Here is a 12,289-nt window from a genome sequence, read left to right as displayed (position 1 = left end):
TTCTGAATCTCAGTTCTCAAATTTTATGTCAGGACTTAGTCTCAATTGCCCAGAAAAAGATGCTGAGGCAGGGCTTAGAGTGGGCATAATTTATTTGAGCGTGTTTGCAATGAAAACGGTGAGATCTTAAGGGACGTGGACATTCTTCATTGAATAATAATTGTTTTCTTAAGGCTATTGAGTAAGTAAACGAGATAGCGTTAAAAAAGAAAGTAAAAACTCCATTCCTGGTGTGAAAGTACACCCTGTGTTTTGGTAGTCTTCACAGAAGCATTTAGAGGAGCCCCTGAGGGTCCTGGAGCTTTTCCAACGCTGCCCACCTGAGATCACTCTGAGCTGTGTAAAGGCAGCATCACAGACTGGCATTACCATAAGTGTGTTAGCCACCACCGCGGACTTCAGGGCTGATCCATGAGTACCTCTGCACTGATTGCTACCCTCCAGTTGTTCCTCGGGGGTTTTCTCGTCACTCTGACCCGCTATCTTTCTTCCTCTCCCACTCCCATCCTCCACGGGGCTTTCTGGGACTCAAGGTCTGTTCTTACCGCCCATAAACAGATGCAAACCTAATGTTAAGATACTGGGTTCCTAAGTTGGTAGTCATTTGATAGTTTTTGAATAGAGGCGTGAAATAATCCAGTATTTAGGAAGGTTTTGGAGCTCAGGCTTGGATGACAGAAAAGATGGAAAAACAAGGCCACCCCATTCCCCGCTCGCGTATGCATGCTCATGTATGCCTCGAAGTTACTGTAATTGTCCATTTTGAGACATGCTAGGTGAAGGATCTGTCTTGACACCAAACTCAAAGAATATAAACGAAGGGGCAGATAAGAAAGGGACAATGCGAAGCATCTCATTACAAAATAAACAGTGGCCTCTTGTCTAAAGGCTCGGGTCCTAGTTCAGGCAGCCTCTGACAGCTTTGCAATCGTAGGCTGCACCTCCCAGGAGTACAGCTCAGATCCAGACCGCGAGAACAACAGGGTAAGCGCGCCAACCCTGTTCTCTGATCTGTCGGGAAAACACGGGGGTGCATAGCATCTTCGCCAAGGGGCTGCTGCAGATGCAAGGCTGAGTACCAGGCAGCTGCGGGCACCCAGGCGGAGCCATTGCTTCGTCTAGCTCTCAGGCCGGGGAAGCCGCACACAGACAGACCCCACCGCCGTCTGGGCGCCCAGGTTTCCCCGCAGCGCTACGCGTCCTGCAGCCGCGCGCTGTTGCTGGGGCCCCGGGCACCGCCCTCATTCACTACCGGCCAATGGCGGCGCGGCCAGAGCACCGCCCAGCTACAGAGCAGACCAATGGCGGCGCAGAAAGGGCAACGCCCTGCTCCCCCACAGACCAATGGCAGCGTGCCCCGGCGCCCGGGCCGCCCCAGCCAGGCGAGGAGGCGGGCAGGCGGCCACTGGCTCCGCCCCGCTCCCCTCTGACCCGGTGTCTAGTCGCTCTGTCTTCCTGTTCCAAACCACGTGGACGCGTCGGGGGCCGCGGTGGTCCCTGTCGCGTTCCCAGCTCCCAGCCCTCGGCGCGCCGCGCGCACATGGCGACCCAGGCGCACTCCCTCAGCTACGCGGGGTGCAACTTCTTGCGCCAGCGGCTGGTCCTGTCCACCCTGAGCGGGCGCCCGGTCAAGATCCGCAGGATTCGGGCCAGGGACGACAACCCGGGCCTCCGAGGTGACTCGGGAGGGGGCGTGGGGGCGGGGATCGGGGTCGCCGTCCCGAGCCGCCGCGGGGTGCGTGGGAGGGCTGGTGGTCGGGCGGCGCGGGAGGCGGATCTGGTCCCGAGCTGCGCCACGCGTGGAACGATTCCCTGCGGCTCCCGGGCGCGGGTAGTAAACAGCTACACGTTTTCCTGGCAGGCGCGCTGCTACGAATCGTAGGCGTCGCCCACTCACTCCCCTCTCTTGAGACGCTTGCTTTCGCCATAGACCTCTCGAAGGAGAAAAAATAGTTTATTGGACCAACACGTAGTAACGGTCAGACATTTGGAGAGGAAAGTACCACTGGTTGGTCTCCCCGTTCTCTGAAAAGCAGGTCTGTCTCTGAAACCGCTGCCCCGCTTGGACACCAGTTCTTGTCGCCATTGTGTCTCGGCCCCCCACATCTCTTCGGGAGTCAGTTACGAAATTTTATTTTTAAATGATGTGCTTGTTTCTATTAGTTACTGATGTGCGCACTCGAGAATCTTTGGGATGGGTTTTTGTTTTGTTTTGAAATGGGGTCTCATGTTGCCCAGGCTAGGCTCACACTTGGGTTATAGCCGAGCTTTCAACTCCTATTCCTTCTGCTTTCACCTCCCGGGTGTTGGGATTACAGGCCTGCCCCATTACGCTCAGTGGAGTTAATTTTTAAGTCATAGACCTAATTGTCTTATCTTCAGGAAAAGCAGCACCAAACAGTTAGCTATAGGCTTCAGAGCTCTTTTATTTATTTGCCCCACAAAGGCAGATGGGTTAAACCGATCATTGGAACCCACATCTCATTAAGTGGCTTTGGTTTTCAGCTGTTGCCCTAGAATTTAGGTACACGTTCAAAAGTGTCTCTCTGATCTCTCCAAATTGAGACAATTGAATCAAAACCTTCCCATAGCCTGAAGGTAGAGAGGGGCTGTAGTTGGTTCAGGAGACTTCTGGGTCAGGCTGATGTGTTTAACTTTGTAGAGGCTCCTGGAATAGATGACTAGACATTTCATCATCTGTCTGAATATTTATTTATTTATTTATTGGTAATTTCGTTTCTGCCACTCTTGAAATTTTGTGTGTGGTGATGGAAACAGAAGGCTAGAAAGGCTTAGTAAGGTTAAGATTAAGTTCCTGTGCTCCCCATAGTGCTGGAGAGAACACAGGTCATACACCTGTAATCCAGCACTCAGGAGGCTGAGGCAGGAGGATCACAAGTTCAAGGCCATCCTGGTCTACACATTGAGTTCCAGGCTAGCCAGGGCTACATAGTTAGACCTTTAAAAAAAAAAAAAAAACTGAAAGAAAACTGTCAACCTCAAAGTTGAGGAGAGGCCGCTGAATAGCTGGTGCTCTTTCCCTTAAACCCCTCCCCCAAGTTTTAAATCTGGTCCTTGGGAAAAGTTATTGTTTGGTTGGCTTTGTTGTTTTTCAACCCCATCCTTGCTTCTGCTATGACTACTGGGCACGGTTTTTGTTTGTTTTTTAATTATTATTATTATTTTACCACAAGTGCTTTAGCCTGGAGACCCTAGGCCTTCTTTCACAAATATATTACTCATAAGAAACAATTCAGAGTTGGCCCTTGATTGGTGCCTTCCATCCAGTATACTATTTCATGTTTCTAAGAACTTGAATGGAACTCACATAGGACTTGACACTTGCCTTTCTCTGAAGGGTAGGGGATTCTGGTACCCGGGGAGGTAGTTATTTTATGGGATGCACTGATGTTTGCTTTACCTCATGCCTTGGGGTTCTGTTGTTGTGATAAAAGTCTATAACCAGAAGCAGCTTGGGGAGAAAAGGGTTTATTACAACTTAAGTTGTAGCCTATCAGGAAGAGAAGCCAGGGCAGGAGCTTGAACCAGAGACCAAGGAAGAATGCTGCTTGCTGGCTTGCCCCTGGTGATCTGCTCACTCTGCTTTCTTAGACACCACAGGACTACCCTCCCAGGGGTGCCATCACCCACAGTGGGGTGGGCGCTTGCACATTTGTCATCAATCTAGTAAATGTCCTACAGGCTTGCAGATAGGCCCATCTGATGGATGTACTTTCTGAACTGAGAATCCCTCTTCTTGGATGATTCTGGTTTGTGTCAGATTGACAGAAAAACCCAACCAGCTACCTCCTCAATGTACTAGTATAATAGAGTCTGCCATAGACCTTGTGCTGACTTAAGGGCTTAGGAACCTTCTAGCTAGATGCTCATCTGTCTGGTTACTTACAGAGGGACCCAGATACACATCTCTACTTTCGTTTGTAGACAATGTGCATATGAGTATGTACTCAGGTTAAGTGTGCATAAAATATACATACACATAAACATGTATGTAGCCTTGGACACATGATTTGGGTAGTCAAATCTGTGGGAACTTCATCTCTGCCTCTTACTGACCTGGATTATGGGATTTGTACAGTCTCCATCTGAAACGTAAAAAGCAGTCACATCCCCCAAGGGTGCTTGTTTAAACATCCCAAAGTGAGTGCCCTTTGGAGAAAGCCTGCCTCGGGACTAGTCAGAAGTTTATTGAGCCTCATTATGTGGAAGGCTTTGTGGGAGGGGACTATAGCTAGAAGTTGGTTGCCCTTGAATTGTAGCAGGAAGAACTTGAGTGGAATAGCATGATGAAGTAGCCAGAGTCTAGTGTGGAGCCCAGAGCACAGAATAAATAAGTAACCTAGCAGTTGTAAGGAAGACATTCTGGATGTCCTTCTGTTGTGACAGTGGAGATGGTGGCTGTGAGGATCTCTATAGGTTAAAGAAACAGTTCCTTTTAAGTATTTTGTATCTGTCTGTGTCTAAGAGTGCACCACAGTGCTCTCTCTGGTTGTCCTCTGATCTCTATGCATACATACCCACCTCTTACACACATAAATAAATGTCAAAGGAAAACACATTGATGAACTCAGGTTTTTCCGTCAGTAAAGTGGGGTCAAGTAGTCCTGCTTCATGGGATGACGACTATGGGGTCTAACTAATGCTTAGATGGCATGAGCAGGACCCAGGGAGCAGGAGGAACAGGGGCCAGTTTAGTGTGGGTAAAACTGTGCTGTCTGGGGTCCCAAGCCTTTCTCTGCTGCCATTGGAAACTTTCCAAATATTTAAAGAGAATTCTGTTGTGCCTTTGAAGTTTCCCTTTTAGGTGACCAATTCTACATATTTGCATATTATTGGTAGTTTTGCTCTCTGGGATGCTGACAGTATTTAGAGACATTTTTGGATGTTACTGGGGAAATTACCAAGGAGAGCCCAAGAAACTACTAATACTCTACAATATACAGGATGAACCTTACAGTCAAGAATTATTCTTTATAACAGCAGTAATTTTATTGAAATGTCAGTACTGGTGTTTAAAAACTCTTAGACTTTATTAATTAAAGCTTTTATGTCTTAAATTCTTAGGAATAACAATATGTCCTATTAGAACTGCCCAAGGAACTAGTAATGGTAGTATTTATACCTGTAACCTCCTGTAGAGAAGGCTGAATTTGCAGCTAGTCTGGGCTGCAAAGGAAGACCATTGCTTTCAGAAGTGAATGAAACTCAGGTCATACCCAAGCCCTGGGACTTCAGGCAAAGAAACTGACACATTAAATAAAATTGCCCATTTTCTGTGCAGAGAGGTTTAAATAATGAAAAGAAATAGGATTCTAAAGAAAGATGGTTCTGGAATGGTTTCAATGAACTCTACAGACATACCTGGTATGGTGGCACACACCTGCTGTAACCCCAGAACTCAGGAATGGAGCATGTTAGCGGGGTCAGCTAGGCCAGCCCTTCTCAATCTGTAGGTGGAAACCCCATGGGATGAGGTTGGGGGGTTAAACGTCCCTTTCACAGGGGTTGCCTAAATCCATTGGGAAAAACAGATTTTACATTAGGATTTATAATAGTAGTAAAATTACAGTTATGAAGTAGCAAGGAAAGTAAATTTATGGTGGGGGGGGGTCACCACAACATGAGGAACTGTATTAAAGGGCAAAACACTAAATAAAACAGAAGCAACAAAAATATAATCATAAGCAATTTATAGTTCACTCTTGAACACAACCAATTATACTGCCTCATTGTATTCTTCATGTCAGAGAAGGAAGTAATATTTCTGTCTTTTTTTTTTTTTTTTTTGGTTTTTCGAGACAGGGTTTCTCTGTGTAGCTATGGAGCCTATCCTGGCAGTCGCTCTGGAGACCAGGCTGGCCTCGAACTCACAGAGATCTGCCTTCTTCTGCCTCCCGAGTGCTGGGATTAAAGGCGTGCACCACCAACGCCCGGCTTGTTTCTGTCTTTTTATTGAAAGTAAAATAGCCAGGATAGTTAAGTGAGCTGATGGGTTTAAGTGTCTTATTTCATGAGGACTACAGTGTTCAGCCAGCTCCAGCCTGAGGGGCTTCTTTTCCTGTTACAGACTTGGGTGTTCTTCATTGGCATGATACAGCACCTGTTCCAGGTAACCCCCATTCCCACCCCCACCCCCACCCTCACCCAGTGTTTCTCTGTGTATCCCTGCTGTCCTGGAACTCATTCTGTAGACCAGGCTGGCCTTGAACTCTGAGACATCTAGAGATCCCTGCCTCTGTCTCCATGTGCTGGGATTAAATTCGTGAACCACTACGCCTGGCTTGTCCAGGGTATCTTTACCTCTGGATTTCACACAGGCTTAAGGAGTTCACTTGGTCTAATAATTTCTGTTATGCGAGGGCTAAATGGAGAAGTCCACATGATAGGTAGTTGTTTGAATCATCCAAATGGTGTCAACACTTGGTTTGGGTAGAAGTGTTAATTAAGTTTAGGAGTCAGTTGATAAGATTGCTTTTACCTGGTCACTCATATGTTCTGCGTCAGAGTCGTCTTCTGCAAAATTGGAAGAGCTACTTGGGTCTGTGGGAATGTTCCACATGCTTAAGTAGATGTCGTCCTGAAATGGGAAGGTTAAGCAGAGTTTTAATCGAAAGAATCCTTTAAGATGTGCTGTGGAAATGCTACATGAGGTTCTTTGAGAAGGAAAACAGCTTTTGGTTAGCTGGTGGACTTAGGAGGTAAATCTGCTGCTTGTAAATTAGGTCTTCTAAAAGGAAGGTGAGCCTATAATTCCCCCCCCCCCCATGAGTTGGTAATTGGAATTGTTAAGACAACTGGATTGGAGGGAGCCAGAGGACAGATAATGACATGTAGAGGTTGCATATTGTCCTGTTAATTAGGAGTTGCCTTGTGCCTCTGTTGTACTCCCAAGTGATGATCTTTGGCTGCCTCAAACAAGACATACCAAACTTGTCAAGAATCTGAACGACCTGTTTTCTGCTCTTGTTTGGATGCTGTAAGAATGCTATTTTGTTGGAACTATGTGCCATCTTTTTTTTTTTTTTTTAACTGAATCTTTTTGAGATCATTGTAACTTCATTGACAGTTGAAATAAGTAGGTTATTTTTTGTTTGTTGGTTTTTTGAGACAGGGTTTCTCTGTGAAACAATTCTGGCTGTCCTGGAACTCACTCTGTAGACCAGGCTGGCCTTGAACTCACAGAGATCTGCCTTCCTCTGCCTCCCAAGAACTGGGATTAAAGCCGTGTGCCGCCACTGCCCAGCTTAAATAGAAGATTCTTGTCTATACCCTACCCACATTCCTAATGGGGCCGTCTGATCAATCCATTGTACCAATAGTATCACAACCAGGGTATCCATACTGACACAGGGAGCTACAGAACATCTTTATGACTATGAAACTTCCCCACATTACCTGGTTTTCACATGTCTATACAGACCATCCTAGAGCTCTTGGCTCGGTGTGAGGGTTTCTCCTGATATGAGAATGGGCACTTCTTCATATGAGCCAGGGTCTGAATTTGGTACTGGAGCTCATGGGACAGGCTGGTCATTCACACAGTAGATTCTATACCTCCACCAATTAAAAAAAAAAAAAAAAAGAGTATGAGATTTCTTAATGGGTGAGAGCTAGAGGCGGTTTTCCCCTCAGCACAGTTGGTGAGGTGGTATTTCTGAGGCACATCGACCAAGACCTAAGGAATATTTGACTAGACTAGGAACCCCCCATCAGGCTGAGACCATTAAGGATCTAATGCACTCGTTTTTAAAAGCTTAGATTCATCCTTTATGTCAATTACAAGAGACTTGAAACCAAGAAACATTATGACAAGTGGGACAGTCAAACTGGCCGACTTTGGTTTGGCCAGAAGCTGCCAAGTGGCTGTTGGGGCACCTGTGGTTCATGATGGCAGCAAGCCGGAATTCTGCAGTCTGCATCTGCAGCCAGCTGCCTGGGGCAGGACTATGGCAGACAGTACCTCCTGTACACACTGAAGGTGGCCTGTTGCACAGAATCTGCATTCTGATCAGACTGTCCCTGGAAGATGACTAGCCTTGAGATGTTTCTTTGCCTCAGGAGCTTTTCCCCTTGGGGGGTTTTTGCCAGTGTAATCCTTGGTAGAGGTGGAAGGGTTGGAGGCCTGCCTAGCTGCTGTGGCAATACCTGGAAATATAGACTCTAACACCAGTCAAACCTTTGCCTCCCTAGCGCTGCCTCACTGACATGATCTACATTAAGGAAGGCAATCCAGAGTCAGTGGAATGGCTACCATTCTCCCTTCCCAATACTGGAGTGCAGTGAGTCCCATTGAGAAGACAGTCCTGCCTTTCCCTGAAGCCGCAGAGACTTCTTCAGCTTCTTACGAAGAATATTTTACTGCCCTGAATGATACCCGCATGCCTCCTTGTGAGACTTATCCTCCTGGCTCCCATTTCACTATACCATTCCCTGAAGAGTATATTCCTCTCCTTACCTACCTGATGGACCTTGATGCTCTCCCTCCCCCCACAACTAAAATCAAAAGGAAAAGTTAATCATATTGCCCCTTTTCACTCACACCCATTGTCTTCCTTCACTCATTCCTTCTCATCTGTTCTCTAGTTCCAGTTTTGTCATTAAGAAATGTGATATAAACTAGGTGGTAGCAGATGGATCTCTGAGTTCGAGGCCAGCCTGGTCTACAAGTGAGTTCCAGGACAGCCAGGGTTATACAGAGAAACACTGTCTCTAAAAACAAAACAAAACAAAAAAGGTTATATGAGTGGAACTATAAAGTATATTGGGTAGATGCTTCATTCAACAATAGTCTCTTTGATACAACAGGGGTGTCTTTTTGATACAACAATGTTATATACAAAGTTACAAAGTTCATACCTTAAAATCTTAGAGTTGATATTTAAAGTAAGTTTAGGAGTTTGTTGGGCTGTGCTCATAATTATCCTTGACAGCATGCAGCTTGTGGATTATTGAGTGAAAATTATTTTAAACTTTTATTTTTTAATATAGTTTGGTCCTTTAAAAAAAATTCCTGAGGCCTGTTGGTGGTGGTGGCGGCGGCAGCGGCGGCGGCGCACGCCTTTAATCCCAGCACACGGGAGGCAGAGGCAGAGCTCTGTGAGTTCGAGGCCAGCCTGGTCTACAGAGTGAGTGCCAGGACAGGTTCCAAAGCTACACAGAGAAACCCTGTCTCGAAAAACCAAAAATAAATAAATAAAATGAAAAAATTCCCGAGTATGAGAATGAATCGAAAGTATCTCTGCCTTGTCTTTTAAAATAACTTTTTTAAAAAATAACAGCTGGCTCGTTTCTAATTTTGAACTATTCTACACAATTAATAGATTCTTTTGTTCTAATGTGAGGGTATTTTGTCTGCATATTGAATACATGCCTGGTGCCCTCGGAGGTCAGAGGAGGAGGGCATCAGATTTGGAACTGGAGTTACACATGGTTGTGAATATTTATGTGGGTGCTAGGAATTGAACCCAGGTCCTCTGGAAGAACAAGTAGTACTCTTAACCACTGAGCCATGTCTCTAGCCCCATGTGGGTTGGATTTTATGAGGCCCACAGTCTTCCTTTTTCTGGTTGCATGGTCATTTGCCTCTTTTAAGGTGGTGCCAGGTTCTTTCAGTGTGGGTTCCATTTTGTATTAGCATCAGCAATGTACAAGTGCTTCGGTTTCTCTACACCTTCACCAGCATTTGAAATACCTTTTATTTTAGTCATTCTGGGCCATGCTTACTATGAAGTCATTTTTCATTGTATTAATTTGCATGTGCTACCATATATCTAATGTTTTTTATGAAATGTCTTTTCATGTCATTGCCCCTTTTAAAATATAATTGTTTGTATTCTTGAGATTTTTTTGGCTATAGCTCAATGGTAGAGCATTTGCCCAGAGTACTTGAGGCTCTGGTCTTCCCCTCCCCTTTACTCCCATGGTCATGGGAGGGGTAGGGCTTTGTTTCAGTTTCTCTTGTTTTAATTTAATTTCTGCTTGTATCATTTCTTTAGTTTTGGCTTTATTTTGCTTTTCTTTTTCTAGCTTCTTGAGGTGGAGTTTTGATGGAGATGTCTTTTTCTAATAAAAGCGTGAAGTGCACAAGAAGTCCCACTCAGTAGTGCTTTAGCCATGTCCCACACATTTTCGTACGTTGTATTTTTGTTTTCTTTCAGTTCAGTGTGATTTAAAATTTTTCCTTTGACCCATGGATTATTAATTATCGTGTTTAATTTCCTAGTGTTTGGATTATTTCTTGCTTTCTTTGTGATACTGATTTTAACTTTACTGTGGTATGAGGATATCAGTATGATTTCAACTTTTAAATTTGTAGAATTTTTAAGTCTATTTTGGTATAAATTTTGTGGTCACTTAGAACAAGCGCATATTCTGCTGTTGTTGGGTAGGCTTTCTGCTGATAAGAGCCTAGACAATGGCAGGTCAATGCTAGTTGGAACGCACCTTGACCAGAAATGCCTAGATGTAAATATTCTTGGCCCTGTCTTTTAACTTTGATCTCAGGTTTCCCGGTGTGGCCACATGAATAAATCTCCTTTTTCTTCTTTCCACTTTTAATTTGGCTCTTTTTGTTTGTTTGTTTTGTTTTGTTTTTTGAGCCCTGGCCATGCTGGAACTCACTTTGTAGACCAAGTTGGTCTGGAACTCACAGAGATCCACCTGCCTCTGCCTCCAAGTGCTGGCATTAAAGGTGTGCAACACAGCCCCCAGGCTAATTTGGCTCCTCTAAGTGACTTATTGAGGATGGGTGGCTAGACTTGATTTGGGTCACTAGTCGTGTCCCTGCCCCCAAATTCAGTAACAAAGGTGTCATTGTAATTACCTTCTGGTAATCCTTACAGCACAGAGCTGTGCTACTCCACCGCGTTCATTACTCTCCTCACGTCATCATACGGAAGCAGCGCACTGTCAGAAAGGTGAAGGTGGTACAGTGAGATGAGAGACAGCACATTCGTGTAGCTTTCGGTATTTTCTTGAAATTGTTGTTTTGTGAGTAGTTATGATTGGCCTCTTAATTCGCAAATTAAATGTAGATACATAATGTATAGAGGAAAAGTCTATTGTATTCAGAACTTAGTACTGATTCACCCGTGACTAAGGAAGATTTCTCCGTTCTTGAACTAAGGCTTCTATTAAATAAACCCTTTGTTAAAATTAGTAAGCTCACCGTACCTTTCAAAACAGAATGTGCAGGTCCTTTTCACTAGTAGGCTACTTGATTTCCCCCTTATTTATGTGTTAAGTGATGTAGTGACATAGGCATTCTTATATTCCATCTACAGTGTTTCTTATTAGAAAGCAGACATTTCCATCCAGACTAAGATTCTTAGTCCAGACTTCCTTCTTAGTCAGAGTGGGAGATTAAAAAATACATGATGATGTGCATTTCTTTACTTAGGTGTTATTTGGGGTTTTTTGACCTGTTTTCATTAAATGAGATTAGCTTGTACTTTAGCTTATTTTTGAAAATTAATGTTCGTTATTGTCTTGCAGGAGTTCTCTTTTTTCCTTTCTTTCTTTTCTTTCTTTCTTCCTTTCTTCCTTCCTTCCATTCTTCCTTCCTTCCTTCCTTCCTTCCTTCCTTCCTTCCTTCCTTCCTTCCTTTTTTTTTTTTTTTTTTTCCGAGACAGGGTTTCTCTGTGGCTTTGGAGGCTGTCCTGGGACTAGCTCTTGTAGACCAGGCTGGTCTCGAACTCACAGAGATCTTGTGCCTTTGCCTCCTGAGTGCTGGGATTAAAGGCGTGTGTCACCAACGCCTGCGCAGGAATCCTCTTTGTATGTTCTTTTATTGTACTTTGGAAGATACAATTATCACTAATTTGACTTTTTTTGACTGTTGAAGTTTCCAAGGCCTTCACCACTGTTCTTCGATAGTAATACATTTTCTCATTCTCTTTGTTTTGGATCTTTTTGTGTCTTCTGCTTTGTTTTGGGCTGGCTTCATTATAAATGTAATAATAGAGACTAGCTTATTGCAGAAGTTCTTAATCCTAGGGGAGCTTGGAGCTAGCTTAGTTGATGATGTGCTTGCAAGCATGAGAACATGAGTTTGGATCCTCAGTATTAGTGTTGTTGGTTTTATTTCTTTCCTTTTATCTTACTTATCTGGTTTTTATTTTATTTCTTTGGTTTTCATATAAGAAAACCATAATACACACAAAATTTGCATGTATGAGACAAAACGTACTTTCATCTTTATGTTATAAAAGTAATATTTCTTTGGGGAAACTATTGTTGTTCAAAATTTTAAATAATTGGAATAGTTTGT

At 44.2% G+C, this 12,289-nt stretch overlaps 1 protein-coding gene across 1 annotated transcript in view; it reads left to right on the top strand.

Moving 5' to 3' along the window:
- Positions 1–1,426: 1,426 nt before the first annotated feature.
- Rcl1 (RNA terminal phosphate cyclase like 1) overlaps positions 1,427–12,289 on the top strand; it is a 44,436-nt gene continuing 33,573 nt past the window's right edge. Inside the window, exon 1 of the mRNA XM_027406442.2 lies at positions 1,427–1,676. Within this exon, the coding sequence (XP_027262243.1) occupies positions 1,541–1,676 (136 nt within the window). The 5' untranslated portion in view covers positions 1,427–1,540. The remainder of the gene's footprint in view (positions 1,677–12,289) is intronic.

This window comes from Cricetulus griseus, chromosome 3 (genome assembly GCF_003668045.3).
Source record: "Cricetulus griseus strain 17A/GY chromosome 3, alternate assembly CriGri-PICRH-1.0, whole genome shotgun sequence".
Lineage (NCBI taxonomy): Eukaryota > Metazoa > Chordata > Mammalia > Rodentia > Cricetidae > Cricetulus > Cricetulus griseus.
This window is presented reverse-complemented; position numbering and strand designations above follow the sequence as displayed.